This window comes from Falco cherrug, chromosome 2, assembly GCF_023634085.1.
Source record: "Falco cherrug isolate bFalChe1 chromosome 2, bFalChe1.pri, whole genome shotgun sequence".
Lineage (NCBI taxonomy): Eukaryota > Metazoa > Chordata > Aves > Falconiformes > Falconidae > Falco > Falco cherrug.
In genome coordinates this window covers 896,339-917,593 of record NC_073698.1, presented here as the reverse complement: position 1 = coordinate 917,593, position 21,255 = coordinate 896,339, and the positions used below count along the sequence as shown (strand labels likewise).

The 21,255-nt window shown below is 48.5% G+C and overlaps 1 protein-coding gene across 4 annotated transcripts in view; it reads right to left on the bottom strand.

Annotated features, from left to right (window-relative positions):
* Positions 1-21,255, bottom strand: part of SLCO2B1 (solute carrier organic anion transporter family member 2B1) — a 68,113-nt gene that overhangs the window by 7,803 nt on the left and 39,055 nt on the right. For all 4 annotated transcript variants that reach the window (XM_005445937.4, XM_027814869.2, XM_027814866.2 and 1 more), the window contains 7 exons: positions 18,542-18,650; positions 11,510-11,674; positions 9,725-9,917; positions 8,717-8,873; positions 3,442-3,611; positions 1,542-1,606; positions 745-865 (listed from right to left, as the gene is read on the bottom strand). In XM_005445937.4, the coding sequence (XP_005445994.1) occupies positions 745-865; positions 1,542-1,606; positions 3,442-3,611; positions 8,717-8,873; positions 9,725-9,917; positions 11,510-11,674; positions 18,542-18,650 (980 nt within the window). The remainder of the gene's footprint in view (positions 1-744; positions 866-1,541; positions 1,607-3,441; positions 3,612-8,716; positions 8,874-9,724; positions 9,918-11,509; positions 11,675-18,541; positions 18,651-21,255) is intronic.

Sequence of the window (21,255 nt, the reverse complement as noted above, 5' to 3'; positions counted from 1 at the left end):
CTGGTCAGTGAGTCATTCAACAACAGTGAACTTACAATGGGGATGGAAGACCACCTACAACTCCCTTCCAGCCTCCCCACAGCGCATGGGCTGGATTTGGTGTCTTCTGCATGTTGGGCTGGGCTGTTCTGGTGGAAGATGAACCCCAGGGTGCAAGGCACCCTGCACAGACCCTGCACCACCTCACAGGCATCTTTGAGGCTGGGGTCACCCTTGCTGCTGCATTACCTCCATGGAGGAGGTGTCAGGACAGGCTGCTTGTATCAGTGCTGGTAAAATGAGTAATTAGAGCATCACACAACAGCCCAGCTTGGAAGAGACCTCAGGAGATCATCTGGTCCAAGATTTTGTGGGAAAGGGAGCCTAGATGAGGTTATCTAGCACTTTGTCCACTTGCTTCTTGAAAACCTCCAGTGATGAGGACTCGACCACATCCCTGGGGAGGTTGTTCCAGCAAATGGTTGTTCTCATTTTAGTGCAGGGAGTGCTTCTGGAAGTGGACCTCTGTGGTCTGTAGCAGTAAATTACCATCATCCTTGGGAGGGTTTTGGCCTGGACTGATGACTGTCCAAACCATTCCTGGGCACTGCTGGGAGTTAGCACAGGCCAGGGGGATGTGAGTCTCCCCATTTGCTTACCATGACATGCACAACAACTCATCCCACGTCGGAGGTGGCCTGATGCCACATTCCCCCTGGGTTTCCCTCTGTAGCCTCAGCCCTTAGCCTGACTGCTCATCCCTACCTTTGCCTGAAGAGGTTATTGTCATAGTATCTGCAGGCTGCCCTCCTGTCGCACTTCTTCTCCCAGAGGATGCAGGTCGTGTCGATGGCGCTGCCATACAGAACGGGTCCCGGCATCCATGCTGGAAGCAGAGGGTCAGAGGGGACTTTCTTATGTGATGGGAGCGCCTTTCCTGGGACAGACCCAACCCTGGTTCTTTTCCCATGTGCTAAGGGATTGGAAAGTCCCACAAAGCCGCTGGTCCTGCGCAGCACGCCAAGGGCTAGCTGTGCATTTGCACACAAGGTGCAAGACAGTCCTTCTTTCTCATTGCTCTTTGATAAGGGACCATCGCTCATCCCGGGAACGATGCTCAACTCCTTCATGCACTGTGCATGCAAGCACCTTCCCACAACTGCAGTGGCATATTCCAGGGGCCTCCAAGTGAACATGGATTTTCACCACAGGAAAAATAACTAGTGGGCTCACAGGACATGATTTGCAGCCACCTGACGGGCTGGAGGCAAACAGCAGTATCTGAACACAGCCAAGGGCTGCCCTCCTGGACCTAAGCTTATTCCCTGCCCTCTTTTATTTAGCTGTGTAGGTGTACCCCCACAGAGATGCTCGTCCCTCCCCACCATGTGCAGCCTTCCAGGCCCTGCAGGGAAGCATCTTTCCCTGGCTTAGGACAGACTTTGGCCAGCTGAACAAACAGTACTTCTGCAGCCCTGGAGCTGCTCAGGGATAAAATCCCCATGAACCCCCAGGAGCTGCCATGATTTTCTAGGATGGCATTTCAACACATATTAATTTACCTAAAACTCTCAGCAGCATGAACTGTATCCCAACAGCAAATGATTTGTCTTCAGGATGGATGCTCCTGAAAAACAAAATGGAAATGTGTGTCCCCTCTGGCAATTCTGCAAAGAGGGATGTTTCCCTCCCTGGCATCACACAAAGGTTTGCAGCACCTCACTCAAAAATTCATCCTTCCACCTGACCACCAAGGACCCCTGGCAGCTCCCATTTACATCAGCAAAAATGATGAAGGGCTAGAAATTCATTAGGGCTAGAAATAGAAGCTTACCACCGTCTTTTCTTAGCCTGAAAAACCTACCGAACTCCATGAGAGGCAGGGAGGAGCTCAGCTAAGTATTTTTGCTTTTAATTTAAAGAATCCACGTGAGTAAAACACAAACAGAAACCAATATAGCCGTTGGCTCTGCCAAACACAAACAATAAAAGGGATATTTTTTGTAACTGAAGAAGTGATTTACCCGTGGAGGAAGTGGCTTTTTTTGAGGTGGGGTGCCCCAGCATATATTTCAGTGGTACCACAGTTTTCTGAAATAAATATTTCAGACTGTGGTTCCTGCTGGGGTCACACATGGGGGAGGACTGGGTGGCAGAGGACCTCCAGGTCAGCACACCTCCAAGGACTCAGCTTCCCTTCCCTCTCTGACTGCCTGGTGTACACGTAGCTCACTCTTGGCAGAAAAAGGAGATTTAAAAATACCTGGCCGTCAAGGTAAAAACAGGCTTTAACCACAACTTTTCCCTAAAAAGCAACTGTTTGGAGTGCTTCGACCACAGAAACAAGCTTGGAAATATCATTTATAGACTAACACAGAGATTCCCCTATGGATTTCCCCTCTCTCCCCACACAGCCCCCCCCACACCCTCAGCCTTTCCTGCTCATCCCAGGCTCCAGCCCCACCAGTCTGGGGCTCGTGTGGAAGCTGGCTCCAGCCTGCCCCATGGGCAACTTTCCAAGGCTGTGAGAAACCAGAGTTCTCATAGCTTCTCTGCCCTGGCAAGGCAGGCTGTATTCAAGCGAGATCCATGAGAAGAAAGGAAGGTAATTAAACTCCTTAACAGAGAGCTGCATTAAAACGTGCCAAAGTACTGCTGTGCTAAATTAATGCCGAGTTATTGGTGCATCTCGTTACTGAGGTATCAGCTATGGGTGGGGAGAAGGAACAGGATGGCTGTTGGACCTGGAAGTTGTGCTGATACCAGGAATAGGGGGTGCTGAGGACAACGTGGGGTTCCTATGAGCCCCACGGTGGACGTGCTGTGGGGGCCTGGCATGGTGTGACACCCACCCACCCACCGGCTGCTCCCTCCTTAAGCCTGTTGGTGAGCACCAATGCTGCCTGCAAGAGCAATCAGCCATGCAGCACTGGTGGTTCCATGGCAAAGCCTCCAGCAGCCCAAGGTCTCCGCTTGCTGCTAAACTCTGCAGGGATCAGCAGCCACAGCCAGAGAGACCTTGAAAGAGCCTCTGTAGTCTTAGGGCAGCAGGAGCTCTGTTAGTGCAGGGTCTACAGGAGCAAGTCCTGAAGGTCTCTCCTGCTTCAGGTCCTGGAAATGCTCAATGCTTCTGGCCAGACCTGCTGTGCCAGGTCTTTGCTAGCAAAGTACAGCCTGCTCTTGAGCCATGCATAGCCTAGAAGATGGACAACCACATGAGCTGCCAGATGACAGGAGCAGGGAAGCCCTGTTCCCTGTTCCCTGCGACAACTCGTGCAAAACCCATGTAAAAACAAAGGGAGGAACTGGGCATGAGGTGCAATATAGGGCTGATCTAACCTTCCAGTCCCTCAGCTGGAGAAAAACTTCTTCCTCAATTCAAGGACCCCTTGGTTTTCCAAACACCACCTCTGGATGCTTTTTCTGGCTGCACCTAGACCACGGCCAAACCAGTCTGCTCACCTGAGGATGAGCATGAAGGATGGCGTGTGGGACATGCTGGCGAGGATCCCTGCCAGGCAGGACAGGACCACAAAGGGCAGGAAGAGGTGGAAGCAGTCGGTGCCACAGGTCCCAGGCTTGGCGAACCCCGCGAGCCCGTTTTTGGAGATGCAGCTGCAGTTGGTGTAGTTCTGCAAAGAAGAGAGAAAACCCAAAGCTACTCGTCCGCTCAAAGCTATGGAGATACCAGGAATAGCTGCCAGCTGTCATAGGAAGGGAGGGTGTTTAGGTTTTGTCTGTAAATAATTAGCAGTAATTAGCACTCAACACTTCAGGGAGCAGGGGGTGGAAAAAAAGAAACATACAATGAAGCTGGCTGGGGATAACAGACTGAGTGGATGAGAAAACACATATTGCCATGCCCACTTCCAGCCTTCCACACGCTGTCATCTCTGACAGGAGGTCCCAGTCCCCAGTAGGAGATATCACACAGGTGAGCACACACAGCTGATGGGGAAGCTGGGACCACCACAGTACCTTGGTTCATCTCCCTGTACTTCCAGAGGCACCTGGAAATGCTCCTTACCCAGACACATCCTTGCCCTGTTGGTGTGAGCCCCAGCAATGCCTCCCCACCCTCTGCAGCAATCCTACGCTTGTGCTCCCAGCCCCGTGTTGCACGCCTGTTGTGCGCTGAAGATGCCTACACATAATGTAAGCTTAACGTTATCGTTTGCCAGCTGAACACTTTGGCATCCTGCATAAATCTGGGGTTTTGGCATGGACAAATCTCACCCACAGCTAATAAAACATTGAAGCCTGATGTGAGCTTACACACCTGTGTTCCATCTTTTGGAGGAAATAGCTGGGGAGCATCCTGGGCTCCATCACCTGTACCCAGCTTGTCTCCTGCTGAGAGACCCTTCATCCAGGGGCTACGTGTAGAGCAGAGCTGGCAACCGAGGCCAGAGCCCAGGCTCAGGGGGGCACTAAATCAGAAAACACTTGCTAGGGGAAAATGCAAAATCTCACCTTTGAGAGAGGATCATAAATAACTGGCACAGCATTAGCAAAGGAAAGATGCCCTAGGGCAAGGGATATGGATTTTTTTCTTTTCCTCCAGAATTTAGTCACAATTTTCTCTTTTCTTAACAAGAAATGTCTTTTTTTTTGAAAGAGACCTTTAAATAAAATGAGCAGGATCTTATTGTTGCCGGAGGGGGACAGATTCATGCCGGGATGGCAGTTTGCACAAAGTGATCTCAGAGACAGAGGCAGCCCAGGGTCTCCCAAATCCCCATTCCTACATCACTGCCTGGGGAAGTGGCATGGGTGACACCCATAAAAGAGACCCACAAGGCTGAGAGCACAATGTGGGGGGAGATTTGGGATGAAAAGGCATGTAATTCCTCCTCCTTCCTTTAGGAAAGAAGATTTAATATTTTAAATTAAGACTGGGATTTATCTTCTTCAGCCATCTGAAATGAACTAAATCAAACTCATCATCTGGGCTCCTTCTGCAGTCATGGAGGGAGAGGTGGGTCTCCAGAGGACCCACCACAGAGAAGTGCCTATGATAGCCGAGATTAATTTGGGCCAAAGCAGTTAACAAAAATGCAATTAGATAAATTCAAACTTGCTTGATCTCTGTGACCACTACCTTTTCCAGAGAATCACAGTCACGACATTAAGGGGACTCGTACAAAGCCAAATGGAGACCAAGGGCTGGAGATACACGTGGTGGAGGCACAAGGCAGAGCTCTTCCCCTTTCATTCAAAACCTTGGAGGATTTTAGAGCAGGGAGCATGACCCTGGTTGCAAAAACCTCTGAGCAGCGGGGACAAGCCACAAAGCCACCAGTGGCCCATCTCTGTGAGACGCATCGTCTGGGCAGCAGTGCCACAAGGCTGACGCAGCCCCAGGGCTAGGCAAACCACCCAGTGAAGTGGGGAGAGGAGAATAACGGAGAGCAGCCCTGAAACCAGGGCTGTGGTTTCTGGGCAGGAGCAGGCAGCTGGGTGGCACACAGCCAGCCCCGGGTTTTTCAGGGCTGTGCGTCAAACTTCCCCAAAGTACCATTTAGCAATTGTTTTCTTAAGAGAGAAAGCTGTTCACATTATACTCTGCCTGATGCTGCCTTATTTAATCCTTTTTTTTTTTTTTTTTTTTTTTTTTCTTCCAGCTGGGACCTTCCTGTATCCTAAATTTTGGGGGTTGCGCTGACCAGACCAGACCAGACCAGACTCAGCTGGCAGCAGGGAGACGTCCCCACTCCCATCCATGGCAATGCACGATGAAAACGGAGCAAGGCTCAGAAACCCAGAAGCCCATGGCACAGAGATTCCTGCAGTCCTAGGGGAGCTTCCATGGCCACCTCACTCCAACAGGTCATGCTGGACCCAAACAAACAGCAAAGCACTAAAAAGCTGTCACTGCCAGGGAGCAAAGTTTGTAGGCTCCTGCCGTTGCCCATGAAATTTGGGGACATCGGGCAATGCAAAGAGCAAATCGCTTTCAGTGCACGAAGGCTTTCAAATGAGAGTATTAAAGCCAAGCTTGCACCATGCAAGCCTTCTCTGGAAGGGCTGCAGCAAAGCTAAGCACAAAATTGTAGGTTTTTCTGCACAGTGGGAGGTTTTCTAGAAACCCAGGCATTTGGGACACGGAAAGCAGTGGGCAATGAGTGCTGCAGGTCCCTGCTCTGGCAAAGAGGTGCTGAAAATGGTAAGAACAGTGTAATGCAGCAGAGAAAGCAGGAGCTGAAAGAATGCCATAACCTATTTTTTTTTTCTTTTATGCAACAGGTACTACCCAAGAGGGTCTGAGGTTGCTCTGCAGACACCTGAGCTCAGCTCCTAGTCCAGCATGATAAAGGAGCAGGGCTCAGCATCTGTAGCCACATCACTGCATGCCACGAGCTCCCATCCCAGGCAGGTGCAACGTGCTCCAGCTACGACGTGCTGGCACATGGCTCAGTATTTATACCAACCTACCAAGACACAGTCCCTGTGCAGGAGAACCTCTCACACAACTCAGATTGGGTCAAGCTGCATCAGTAGGTGGAAAGAAGATTCAGCAAGTTATCTTAGTGCTAAAGGAAGAATTAATGCTGGCTTTACCAAGTAGTGTTTGCATGGCACCATCAAGGGAGCCCTGATTTTGCTCTAACGTGTGGCTACACATAATTATATGTATAATGAGTGCAGGAGTGGGTCACACTCAGGAGCACAGGGTGCCAAAGGGCTGGAGGCATCTTTGAGAAGGAAGAAACAGTTGAAAAGGATCTGCTGTACAAAAGGCAGGTACAGGGATGCATAAAAGTATGTTTGGGACTAAGGTCTGGCAGAAAATGTAATTGTTACTAAAATGAAGTGTTGTTAATTAACAAAATGCTGCTAAAAAGTGCCCAGACAGTCCCATGCTGCCATGCATATCCTGTGCCAAGAACACAGCGGAAAACTACTCACCCTATATGAATTGCTAACTTTTTTCAGATAGGTATTTGAATTGGCAAAGATTTCCATACTATTTATTTGTTGAACCGTATTGACTGGAGACCAGACAGACAATTGGCACTGTGAAAACTCAGCTCTGTTGGGGTTTTGGTAGCAGGCAGGGAGGAGCAGAGGAGAGAGAAGCACAGGGCAGCGAAATAACCCTGCCAGGTCTGCAAATCAAGGGTAAGCCCAGAGCAAACCCCATTTCTCTAGCCCTTGCATCGGGACTCTCCTGCTAAGTTATCCTCTCATGCAAGACGTGTGCCTTGACAACTGGCACTTGGGGAGGGGATGCAAGCTGCAACTAGAACATAACTTTTTAAGCTGCAAATCTGCAGTCTGAAAGGTGGATTAACATTACTCCAATGAGGCCCTCCCAGAGCATTCACTGGAGGTCTGCTAAATGTCACTGCTGCGTGCACTGGGGCAATGGTCCCTCCAGGCCTGGCTTGCCCAGAATATACAGAGTTGCTCCCAGAGTCTCCAAAAGCAAGATTTATCTCCTTTCTCTTGATCTATAGATGTAGCATAGCTAAAATGAATTATATGATGGAAACACCCAGGCTGCTTCTGCAACTGTAGGTATCAGTTGAGCGTTTTCAGCTGGTATTTCCCCTCACTCTGCAGGGAGGGAGTTTGGACCAAGTGTAGTTTTGCATTTTGCTTCAGCAAAAAAATTTAAATAATTAAATTATTCATTCTAGGCTTTGAACAGTATTTTAGGTAAAGGCCAAACAAAAACTATGGGGTAAGCACTATGGGTGATACCTGCTGCAAGACATCAAGGTATGTGAAAATGTGTACCACATGCACTGATATTTTGCCTTCACAACCCTCGAAAAATGGAAACACTCGGACTCCATCGAGTTTCAGGGAACTTTGGGCATGTGATGCCTTAATTGGGAGCCTGGTTTCATAGAACCACAGAATGGTTGGGTTGTAAGGGACCTTCAAGACCATACAAGTCCCTACCAGGGGCAGGGCCCCCTCCCCCCAGCCCAGGCTGCTCCCAGCCCCGTCCAGCCTGGCCTTGAGCCCTGCCAGGGATGGGGCACCCACAGCTGCTCTGGGCAGCCTGGGCCAGCGCCTCGCCGCCCTCACGGGGAAGGGTTTCTTCCTCATATCTAATCAGTAGGTCAAGGATCATAGATGGGGCAATTCATAGCAGGAGCCTTCTGGAGGTGGGCTGCCTCACCCTGCTGAGAAACATCCACTTGAGTGGAGAGCATGGAGGAACATCCACAATCAACATCCCTTGAGTACAAGAGGCATCCATGGATGTGAGGTCATGCTAGGTGCTGAGATTGGCCCTTCCGTACCGCCCATCCTCCTGTCCCACCACAGGAAACACAGCTAAGAAAGGTGACCTTGTTGGTGACCGTTTAGGGGTGAAGGGAAAGCAAAAGGCAAAAAGTCCACTCAAACTGCTAGGTAGCAAGGGAGATACTGAAACTAGGGTTTGTGGAGCAAAACCTGACCTTGAAAGGAGCAGTGGATGGGGGAGGACACCTTGACATCCTCCAAGGCTGGATACCTAAAAAGGTTTCTGCTTGCTGCCTTGGCCCAGGACCTCTACTGGCAAGGACTGCATTAAGCTGGAGAGCGCTAAGAGACACCAGGGTTTTCCTGGGACATTCTCAGCCTTCCCCTGTTCATTTCAAAGGGTCATGCCCAACACCAGGAGCTTGTCCAACGCTAACAAACATCAGAAAACCTAATTGCCAGACTTGAGTACTGCATTGGTCGTCCCTCATTAGCCATCCCAAGGCAGGACACGAGCACAGTGGAAATGACTCACCAAGACCGAGTTGTCTGCATCAATATTTATGACTCTGCAGCCAGCAGAACAGGGTGAGATGTATTCAATAGCGTTAGAGCCGCAGATGGGGTTATAGGCTTTCTCAGGGCAGTTACACTGGAGGTTACACTCCAAGGTGTGGTGTCCAACTTCAGAGCTACAGCAGGAAGAAAATATTAATCCATGGTATTGAGCATCATTAACATGCATCTTATACAGGAAATATACTGCACGTACATTGAGGTTAGTAAAGAAACGCTTGATTGTTTAACAAAACCTTCCCCATATGCAAGTGATGACCCACAGAAATTCCACTTTAACCCCACAAGCCTGCGCTCTGCCTGGGCAACACGTGCTGACCACAAATGGTTAAGGGAGTCACCCACTTACTTCAACAGTTGGGCTCGGTAATCTTAAAGGCCTTTTCCAACCTAAACAATTTTATGATTCTGTATTTGGCCCCAAATGTGGAGCCCTGGGGTATTTGCAACAGCACGCTGTGGGAGGCGGTGAGCTGAGGGCTTGGATAAGCTTCCACCGAGACCACGGGATGCTGAACGTGTGATTTTACAGAAGCCATTCCCTTGAGGGAAGACAAGAAGGTCCTGCTGGTGTTTAACGGTAGAGAGAAGCAGCCACAGCTCTGAAGGTGTGATTCCAGGGCTGGCCCCTGCCCAGATTATTCACCTGTGAGTAACATGCCACACTTGCCAAGAAGAAATTTTAATCTTGTGCGGTTTGTGCCAAAAACCATGTTCATTTAAGGTTTCACAACCAGTCATGAAGTTAGAAGGAGTAAGGACGCAGCAGATTAAGTGTTTATTCACAAAAGCATTAATTTTAGACTTATTTTGTCACCATTAACTGTTTCTCATGAAGGAATAAACACATTTCTGGGCATTCTGCTTAGCTCCCACCTCCACCCTGAGGAGTGCAGCTGGGGATGGGGTGTCCCCACAGCCCTAGGAATGACCCACTCATGCCCAGCCTAGCTGGAGATGTCGGTACCTCTCGCTGTAGGTAATGCCTGCAACCTTCTGCGTGGGGCAGCCGAGGAAGAGGAGGGGGAAAGCCATGAGCAGGCAGAGGAACATGCCGAGGACGCATATGGCGCTGCATTGCCTCAAGGACATCTGGAACCGCTTCAGGATGGCACCACCCACAATGATTCCGACCATCGCCCCAGGGATGTTCACAGCACCTGGGGAAAGAAAGGTAGGTCCTATACCTTGTTTTCCATCCTCCAAGCTGTATCCGTCCCTTCATTATAGCAAAGGCCTGGAGGATTTGTTGTTGGGTTCCTCTTTTTCAGCATGGGTGATCTGGAGGGGATCAGCGGTTTTGCGGGGACTGCTGGAATAATGCTAAAAAAGAACAGCTTTGCCAAAACAGCAGGATCCCACAGCAAGCTGGCTGCCTTATGTATCCATGCGTGGAAGATGTAGAGAGCAGTGAAAAGCTATGCTTCAGCCAGCAAATGTGATTTTTTTAGTGTAGACAGGAGAAAATATCAAGTAAACCCAGAGAGGATATGTAATTTCTGTGTAATGCAGTAATGTGCCCACTTCTGTGGCCATCATTGTGAAACTGTGAAGGTTTCCATGACAGGCTTGGCATTTTGCAAAACACACCTTTACAATGGGATACAAAAGTGCAGATACAGAAGTGCAATCTATTTAATTCAACAAAGGCTCAACGGGGAGGTTGCTTTGAGCCCATAAATACCCACACAACGAAGGGATTTCCAACTACAGAAAGCTTTTTGATTTCACAGAATAAGGCAAAGCAAGAATCAGTAGCTGGGAACAAAAGCTAGATAAATTTGTCCAAGAAATATGGTGCATGTCCTCAACAGAGCAGATAAATCAAGCCTGGGAACAAGTCAGCAGGGCAGACCAGTGGAGGACACCACTGCTTCAGCATTTAACCTTTCTGCCTGTACTTAGCCGGGGTTGCTGGGCTCTGCCAGTCTGCTCCGCTCGCTTTCTTCTGACTTATTCATTGCAGACTTCAGAAGACTCTTTCTCTGAGGATGCATGCTGTTTGTTCAAAACTATATTTTAAATACTTCTGTGTCTGGGCCTCTGAACTCTCCAGCTGATTAAAAGAGTAGGATTTTATTCTTCATATTTTTATTACCGTGAGAAGATCGCACAGGGAGACCTCAGGCTCGGACAGGATATTCTGGATGTTACAATACAAGCAAAAGCAGTCTGATGTGATGAGCACATATCCTGCTTAATACTTGTTATTTTCCTTCAGGACACTACCAACAGCAAGCAACGTTACAAGTCTGACTACAACAAACATTTTGAAGAGTTCAGACACGATCAGGACACCATCTGACTGGCCTCTTGCTGCAAAGCATCTTCAAAATGCATGCATACACTTCTGCAGCTTTTAATTTTATTGACTATCCACTTTTTAAAGGACCCTTAACCCAATGATCGATGTAAAGTAATCCCTGCTACAGAAACATGCGCAGTTCCTATCTGATCCTTCTCTGCTTCCTTGATGCAATGAGTTGGTTTCCTCTTCTTGATTACAGGGAACAGCTTTAGATAGCAAACATTTCTCTGGGTCTGAAAAGAGTTTTTTTCTAGCAAGCTCAGGCTGCAGTGTAAGGGGAGGAAAGTAGATAGTAGCTGAAAAAGCATACGGACAAGGGCCTCGTGCCACGTCTGTCTGAGGCAACGGAAGGAGACTGGCAGCTCCAGAGGTGCTTCTTAGTAATCTCTAGATTATTCTCTAAGAGGTACTCAAAAACTGGCAAGCCTTGACAGCAACACTTACCAATGATCATGTTGGCCAAGGACGCCGTGAGGGAGAACTGTCTCTCCAGGAACTTCCCCATGAATGTTGCTAAACCAGCAACCATGGCAGAGAGGTTGACCTGAGCCAACACCACCAGCAGGTAGACGGGATGACGCAGGTTCCTCAACAGGACCAGAGGAAAATCTGAAAGAAAAAGGAGAAGCCTGATGCACAAAGACGAGGTGTACAGCAAAATATTGATCCATGGAAAGTGGCAAAACCTTTACTTTCCCTACATATTTTTTGTGCAGAATTAACTCTTTCAGAGTGGTGAGCTCTTCTGACTGTTTCATTTACAAAAAAGCAGGATATGTGCTTTCAGGGATTATTATTTCAAGGCTCAATTGCGTGACCACTTGGATATTAAAAAGTCAGGATGAAGCATCAGGACACTGCAAAAAAGGGTGAGAGAGGGAAGCCAAAGATCCCTCCTGCCTCAGGACCAGCTGTGGGATGAGTGAACCAATGGCAGAAGTTAGTTGTTGTAGGAGATGAAGCAAAAAAATAGGGTTTTCAGTGTAAAGCATGTCCAGCCTCAGAGTGAATGCCAGAAGAGAGCAACTCCTCTCTGGACATACCCCACCTCTGCAGAGCTTACCTTTGTAACTGTTAATCCTTTGGAATTGTTGTTAAAGGTTGGTCACTTTCTGCTGAATGCCCATGAAGTTGAGACTGGGAACTTCCCTAAACACATCGTCACACAGGCAGCGTATAAAGGGTCTGTGCCAGTGCAATAGGAAACTGTTGGAGGCATCAGCAGCGCAGCATAGCATAGCACAGCATAGAGCAGAGCAGAGCAGGGCAGGACAGGACAGGACAGACGGACAGAGCAGGACAGAGCAGGACAAAGCAGGACAGGACAGGACAGGACAGGACAGGACAGAACAGAACAGAACAGAGTAGAGTAGAGTAGAGTAGAGTAGAGTAGAGTAGAGTAGAATAGAATAGAATAGAATAGAATAGAATAGAATAGAATAGAATAGAATAGAATAGAATAGAATAGAATAGAATAGAATAGAATAGAATAGAATAGAATAGAATAGAATAGAATAGAATAGAATAGAATAGAATAGAATAGAATAGAATAGAATAGAATAGAATAGAATAGGCCAAAACATTTCAGTTGGAAGGGATCCACAATGATCATCTCGTCCAACTGCCTGACCAGTTCAGGGCTGACCGACACTTAAAGCCGGTTGTGAAGGGCAATGTCCAAATGCCTCTTAAACTCTGACAGGTGTGGGGCAACAACCACCTCTCCAGGAAGCCTGTGCCAGGGTTTGGACCCCCCCTTGGTAAAGAAATGTTTCCTAAGTAAACTTTAAATGAAGTATCTTGACCCAAGAAAATCAGTATCTCACACCAACACTTGGGTGATATGCTGAAGCAGTCCTGAACATCTGCTAATGCAGAACACCTTCTGCAGCAATACCTCCTGCTAAGCTCTCCTTCAGCTGCCAGCATCTTACGATGCTTTAGGAGAAACACAAGTGGCTCTGCAATAGTTTTTCAGCCTCAGCTGAACCTCTATAAATACTGTCTGTATCTCCTGCCTTCGATGGGTGGACTGTAGCAGGATGGTTGAGAGCAACATGGAAACCTGCACATCTTTCCCCGGCCACCTACAGGCTACAGCGTGATTACAGGGGTTGATACAAACACACTTGCCCCGAGTAAACACAGCCTCAGCTCCTTTCCCTGAAGCTTTCTGGCAGGGTTCCTGCTGAAACAAAAACAAAAGTAGCTGGGAAGTCATTAAAATTTAATTTATGTGTTTGCTGCTGTTGCAATTTCAATGGTGGGTTTTTTTTGTTTCAATCGTAAAAATGTATTTTTTTATTATGGGCAAGAAACGCTCTGGCAAATTCCCCTGTGGCTGGACTCTCACTGCTTGAGGAAAAGATTTCTTCAGCCTGCCCAGCACAGACAGCTGCCCCATGCCATGGGAATCGGGATGCCCGATGCTGGCACCCGCCAGCTGGGAGGCTGCAGTTCTTCAGCCTGCAGTGATTCCTCCTTTGTGCACACCCTGAGCCCACTTTCTGCTCATGCCCTTGCTTCCCCTGAACTATCGCCTTCCCCCGTGCTTTGTGCAGCTTTGCAGCACGCAAGCAAAGGGCGTGCATAAGGGCAACTTCCAGACAAACAGATGATGAGTTTCCCAGATGAGGGCTCTGAAAGCCAATATGCTGAAGCAGAGATAAGGAATTAACAGGGAGGATTAATGCAAGGGCCTGCCATAAATGAATGATGTCAATTCTTAGAAGCTCACAAACAATTGGGACAATCTTTGTATCTGCTCCAGCACAGAGGTGCTCGGAAGATCGTAGTGGGGAGAACTATCTGGTGCTTGTCTGGGAGTTGCCCCAAGCTGTGTATTTGCTTTAGATGTCCTAAAAAGTCATGTGAAGAGCGAAGGTCCCTCTGTGGATGTGAGGGGGTCCCCCACATATGAAGGCAAAGCTCTCGCCCATAGGAGTATTGCCTCTCCAGCTCAGCACTCTGCTCTCAGGGTTAGGCAAGCAGCTGAAGACGTTGGAGAGCAGCAGACACATGGCACTAGAGAGGGTCCAAGCATGCAAGGCTCATTGAAGGACCCTGAAATACTGACACACTGGAGAGCCTGGAGGCTAGCAGTCAACTGGAGAGGGAATGAGCTGCGATGATATCCCTGCCCATGGCAGGGGGGGCTGGAACTAGATGATCTTTAAGGTCCCTTCCAACCCAAACCATTCAATGAATTTTGTGGGCTAGACCAAGGTGAACCCCAAAGAGAGGAGGTGGTTTTGCTCTTAAGTATCAATAAAGGTCTTCCTTTTTAAAGCATATTCCTAGTTTACATACTGGAATATCTCAGACACATTGCAAATATGAAACCTCAACTTTCACCCTAAAAGATCTCCCAAGAGTTAATCCAGCCTTTTGTGGAGGTAGTAGGAATCCTCTACCAAAAAGATTTATTTTCCCTAGAGTTCTTTGGTCTTTCCAGTCACACTACAGCCCCTCTGACACCCCAGATCACAGCTATAAAGCTACAGCAACAAGCAGGTCTCCTACTTCATGGTGGGAGGCAGTGAGGTTGCTGTCCTCTGCAATCACCATCTCACTACTAATTCGATCTGTCCTCTGCAATCACCATCTCACTACTAATTCAATCTTCCTTACACCTCCAGAAAGGAAGCTGGGCAGATACTAAAAACAAGTGGAAACTTCAAAATAATACTAAAAAAACATCCTTGAAACCATCTTTAAGTACCATAGAGAAACAAACATGTCACAAGCCCTGTGGTTTCATTTCTTTGATCACCTTTAACGGATTAATTCCCAGTACGCGTAAGAGAAACTGCACACCCACCCAGGTGTTTTCAGCCAAAGCCTAGAAATCACTCAGGCTAGCTAAATCCTGCTTTCTTGATTACTGCAAGCAGGTCTGACGCCTGCAAAAGGAGCACTTCATGAATACCAGAAGCAGGGTGCAACCCAATGTCACGCAGAGCATCTGTGCAAGAGCCAAGATCATTACCCACAGTACCGTCAGCTTTCCTACTTTTGAACAACTCCAGTGCATGGAGCCTGCTCCCTTCTTGGGTAATTGACCTCATTCTCTGGAAATGTCCCCGGTGCTTTGCCTGAGTATTTATCCTGAACACAGCCCCATCCTGTTATTGCTGATTGTGCATAGAAAAGCTCTTCCTGTCCTTGAGGTAGTTTCCAGGGCTCTGCAAAAACTGTTCTCTGCTCTTTGCACCTTGCCCCAGAAGTAGTTAAAGCTTCCAGCGGCTTCCAGAGAAATGGAGAACGCGAAGCACCTAATGGGATGGGGTCTAAACCATCCTTATTTTGTTCTCAATAAACTGCAAAAATTCCAGCAAGCCTTATTTTGCGCTCAGTTATCTCCATGTGCACTGAAGCAACAGAACAAATGACAAAATGTATTTCCTTCTCCATAAACATGCTTCATTTTGCATCATTTAGGCTGAAATAAGTGACTAAACAGCATTACTGAACATCTTGCTTCTCCAGGTCAGCTTAGTAATTTAAGGCTTGCCTCTGCCAAACCCTTAAGAAAATTATGAACTCTTACAGGTGCTCTTCAGCCTTACTTCGCTCAAGGAGCAGCCTCAAGGTCTTTGCTGAATCATAAACTAACCAGGCAGTGTCCTTCTCATCTGGAGTTTGCCCCAAGGCTTGGGCCAGGTTTGGAGCAGGATGCTGCATTTTTCCCACCCGTCGGTGCCAAGGGAAAGCCATCCCTGTTCCCTCCAGCTCACGACAAAGGGACACTTGCCAACAGGAGACACTGCCTCCCTCCCAGGCAAAGCATTCCTGGTCCCAGGTTGAGTTTGCAGCCATCCATCATGGGTGGCCCATGTGAAAGTATGAGGCCGGTTTGCAAAACACTTTAAACCTAGTGATGAGCCAGTTGTCCAAGTGTTGACTCAATTGGCTCCAACCCCAAGTGCTTGTTAGGGCAGGCCCAACACTGGTGGTGCAAAGGACCTTCTAACTGAACGTGGATGAAGACCGTTTTTTGGCAGATGAGCCAAAAAACAAAGCACAGCCCTTATCTCCAGGGCCATTTTCAACACCTCAGCCAGAGGAAGGACTCTGTTTTACGAGGGATGCAGTAGGAACAGGACTGAAACATCATATGGAAAAATCTGAGATCTTGTGTGGTTCTCATTTGATCCGGTCCCTGCTGGTATCCTAATGCTTTCTTTCATCCCACCCCAAAGAGGGGACCCATAGCCATCAGTGACTTTCAGCTCACTCCAACAGGGGACCCAATAGCCATCAATGACCTCCATTCCACCCTGAACAGAGGACCCACACCCATCAACGTGGAGCAGCTCTGGGGCTGCCTGTCCCAGGGACAGCACCAAAGCACCAGGCAGCTCTGGGAAGGGAGCCATCCGTAAAAGCTCCCTTGCCCCTAAAACTGCATTTTTACAAGCAGTGAAAAGGTTTGATCACAAGACTGAGTTAATACACAGGTGGCTATTTCTCTTGTAAGATACTCTAGGAATCTGCTTTGTGTCATTTCTGCTGGTGGACTGGCCCTGCCCATCTGCTAAGTGCCCATCTCCTGCCTTTCTGCAGAGCCTCCCGCTCCCCACGCTGAACGCAGAGATGCCAGATGCAATCACAAAAAACAAGGAGGTATGTCTCAAAGATTTCACAGCACAGCCCCATCGGGTCCAGCATGCTGAGACCAAAGTGGGACCCCTCTTCTTCAGAAGCCAGGTCATCCTTTTTTACTGGGATGTGGTGCAAAGAAGGCTTGCTATGAACACGGCACAGGGACCAGATTGCCCTACAGCATTTCTCCATCACGTGTGTTTCATTCTGTCTCTCTTTTTAAACAACAGAAGGTAAAAAATCGCAAGGTGATTCAGGCTGGAAAATCTTCAAAAGCTGTTTTCATAAACTATCACGTAGAAAAGAATAGTAAGTATAGAGAGGAAAGAATGTTTGGTGATGGAAAGAAGAAACAAAATAATCAGGAGAGTCACAAAATGGGAGGTAAAATTCTCTTCCTGGTGACTAGTAGGTGAGCCATCACTAAAGCCTCCAAACTTCACCCAAACTGTCTCCGTCTAACCATCACACATTAGCTACCCCCCGGTTTCTGGCTCTGAAAAGAGTTTTGTATTAGACATCCCAGTGATTTCTGCAAGATTGCTCTCCTGACAAAAAATACAGACACTTCATATTTTTCAGGACTGGACTTTAGGGGATAAACTCTCCGAAATAATGAATTTATTAGCACAGCTCCCATAGCCCTGACAGCAAGCCCCAAGCCCGCAGAGGGAACAAATTTCCTTCTGTCTTCACCCAGGAGCAGGGAGCTCAGTTTTATTCATTTCTCAGAGGCAAAGAGCAGAGCATCGGTGTGAAAATCCCATCCGAGCACTATAAATCCGTGCCCACACAATCGTTTCCATCACACGGGTTTTTGAAATGACAGTGCAATGAGGTCAGTGGGGGAATAACCCCCTGACTTATTCCTCTAATTCAGCATTAGGCCAGACAGCAAACGGTGCAACTAGCAAAATAAAAACCTGCCCACGCTTGTCCAGCTGTGCCTGCCCTGCCCTTCATAAAACAGAGAATTTCCAATAAATTAAAGGGATAATATTCAGGAAATATGGAGGAAGCTGACATGGGTTGACTTCAGAAGGTCACTTTTCTTGAGCATTTGCCAAAGTATGGAGTGTTTCTTTCAAAAATACAACAGCCCTTAGCAGAGGCCTCCATAGACGAAAGCCCAGCTGATTCCCTTCAGCACAAAGAGCCTACTCATTGCTAAGCTAATTGCACTGGATTAAAATCACCCTGAACAAACATGCATTTGATTTTAATTGCTCAGACTCTGGCTCCAGGCAGCACTGGCCATCCTTGGTGGGACAGGGAGGGCAGCCTGGCTCGGATATTGTCACCAGCCTTGAAAGAGGGGGTCTGAGGAGGCTTTTGGGGGTGAGGAGCTGCCAGTGCTACTGTAGGGGTCTGATTCCTGTTATGACCTGAGAGCTGAGCAAGAGCAGGTGGATGCACCCAAGCTACAAACACTAACTGCGGGGGTGGGAGGAAGGTTCCCCTTCCCATGGCCTTGCTCCAGGCTCGCGGCTTGCATCCCTCTTTCCTGCCTGACTTTGGGTTCTGATGAGGTTTTGGCTCCTGTTTCCCACTGCCCCGATGAGCCATAAAGCCACGCAACATTGAGAGCTACCAGCCCCAGCTTCTTTGATCACCATGAAGTGGCATAGTCTGGACACGATGGCAAAGCATCTGCTGTAAGCAGACGAGGAAGAGATCTGCAGATCTAATTAAACCCAGCAACATGCCTAAATTGCATCTTGAGGGCTTACCTAGGAGGCAGGATGAGCACAGGGAGGAACATCCCTTTTTCTTACCAGCAATGCAGCCTATTGCATTGCTGTTGCCAGGACCTATGTTTGCACAAGTGGAGAAACCTCATCCAAGCGGGAGGTGGGGGATGCACACACTTACGTTTGATGAACTGGGTCAGAGAGAGGTTTTGCATGTGTTCAGAACTCGACCTGAGCTGGCTGAGCACATCCTCGCTCTTCTTGCTGTCGTTCTCCTTCCCACTCGCCACCTGGGGACAGACGAGAGGCTGTCACTGCACCGACCATGCCAAAGTTTCCCCTGAACTCGCTTTTTCTCTCCCAATTCATGACGGGCAGCAGCCCATGCTTCTTGCAGATGGAGTTTGCAATGTTTCTGGGCTTGGCCAGCACTGTCCATGACTAGTGTGGGACCTGTAGCCACCGCAACCTCCCACCTGCAGCTGCTGCTGAGTGTCCACACTGTTGGGTTTCCAATGGTGCTGAGAGCATCCATGCCTGTGTCTGTGTTATGGGGCAAGAGCCAGCTTCCCTGCCTTTCCCAGAAGGAATGAATCACACTTCAAAAATACCAAATGGGGCCGTTACCCAGGTACAGCGCACTGTGTGCTCAGCTCACACGAAGGTGGAAATTCAGGAGGTGTAAGCCTTTGCATTAGGAAAGACGGATATCCTCAGGGAGGTGCTTTTCTACCCCAGAGGGCCTGTTTTACCTCTGGGTCGGGGTGAAGTGGGAAGGAGCAATACACCTAGACCTCCACCCAAAGCAGGTTTGCACACTGGTTTTGGATGGAGGATAAACGTTTTCCCTGTGTCTCTTTGTGTAACAAGGTGCTGCACAGGTGCCTTTGCCCCTACTACCAGCAAGGACAGCAGGCAGAAATTGTAGGAGGAAAAGATCCAGGCGAGGAGAGGGTCTGGGAGGGAAGTAAAATATTTTTCATCTCCTAAACCAAGGCTGACCCAGAGCAGGGAAGTACTGTGGGGAGCAGCCACATACCCCTCACTTCGCCCAGCCCCTTTCTTCTCCTGCTCCTGGAACCCCCAGCTGAATTCTACCAACTCCTACTCTCTTTAATGCTTTTAATTTCTTCTAGCCTCATCTTTCCCATTGAACAGCAGCAGTATGGAAGGGACATCCTCTCCCACCCTGGTCCATGGGAGGGGACAGATCCTGCAGCTCCTTCCTCTTCTTTCTTCCCTATTCAGAGGAACAACACTTTGCAGCTGGAGAACAGATGGGTCCAGGCGTCTCTGCTTAATTTAGCCTCAGCTTGTGCTTACAGCTCTGCAGGACACTAACCCCAGTGCTCAGTGTCACGCTGCTGCTGCTCAAAAGCAAAGAGCTTTTTTGAAGAGGAGAGGTGGAAGATGGAGGGCTTGGATCATCTAAGGTCCATTGCAGGTGCATTCGATGACTGCATGTCCAAGGCAAGGGTGTGACATGCAAGGGCACTGTCACCCCCTCAGGATGCTAAGGGAGAGGAGAATTGCTTGGACGTGCATCAGATCCCCTGCTCTGCAAGGTTTTTTTTGAGAATCACTGAGATGGAGGGCATTAATCAGATTACATGCGGTACTATACATGTGTATTAGCAAAAAGTGTTCAGCAGGAGTGCAGTTTTCATGGAAAACCACAGTGTGTTTTTAGCCAGGCCAGACCCAGCAGACGCTTCTCTGACATCCTACATCAGCTCAGCAACGCCACTGTTGCAACTCTTGACACACATTTAATGAGTAAGTTCAATGAGTTAATGAGTAAGACAAATGAGTTAGTTCAACAGAAATTAGATGTGCTTGATTCACAGAAGGAACTGGACAGCTCTTTGCCTGACGCGATCTCTTCTCCTTTGAAACCAAGGCTGACTATTACACATCAGAAAGGTCAAAATGTCCCGTGCTGCGAATGCCATATTCTCTTTTTGAAGAGGGTCTGCAAGGCAAAAGCAATAAAACTCCTTTCATGGTTTTTATTGCCAGAGCTCAGCATTCAATACATTTTTCAAATGCAAAGATAAGACCCAGCTTCTATTCACTTCTCAGTTAGGTTACAGGGTCTCTTCTCTCTGCTCAAAAAATGCAGTGCTTTCCAAAAATACATCCAAGCTGCTACTGACTGTGGCTTTCTTAACTTCCAGTTGTTTATACTTCAGAGAGTTAATAGTCTGCTGAGCACTGTCTGCATATGGGGGGGAGGGGGGGGAGCCCCAAATCCCCCCATATGGGATGCCTCTGCGTGAGTGTGACCCTTGCAAGCAGGATGTTTCTCTGCACATCTTCTGGCTTAGCACTCACCCGAGGGGCAGCTGCTGTTTGCACAGGGAGCAAAGCCATCAAGGAGGAGGAAATCTCCTCTCCCCACGCTGGCTTGGCCCCTTGGTATATTTTTTGCTGCCTGAAAGGATCAGGAAATGCATTCCTCTGGGATGAAGCAGGCACACACCAGGAAAGCAAGCTGCGGAGGGACCAGCACAAATCCTGCCTGCTCGCTGCAGGCAGGGGGGCGAACTATGCTGGTTCTACTGTCAGAGATGCTCAAGCCCTGCCAACGATGCCACGCTCCTGCCACTGGGGATTTTAGCATTACTCAGAGGAGACATTTTGGCAAGCCAGAGTCGGTAGGTGCAATATCGTGGGCTGGCTGCTCAGCGCTACCCCGACTGTCTGCCATAGCACCGTGCCAAGGAAAAACAATTGTGGGAAACATCTTGCAAAATTCCCACACACTTGGACTTTTCAGGATGGTCCCTTAAAGGGCTCAGTTTCCTGGTGCACGTCCACCAGTGAATGGGCTCTTGTTGCATCTCATGATTTTGAAATGGGATTTTATCTATCGCCGTCGCTGCCAGCCTCGTG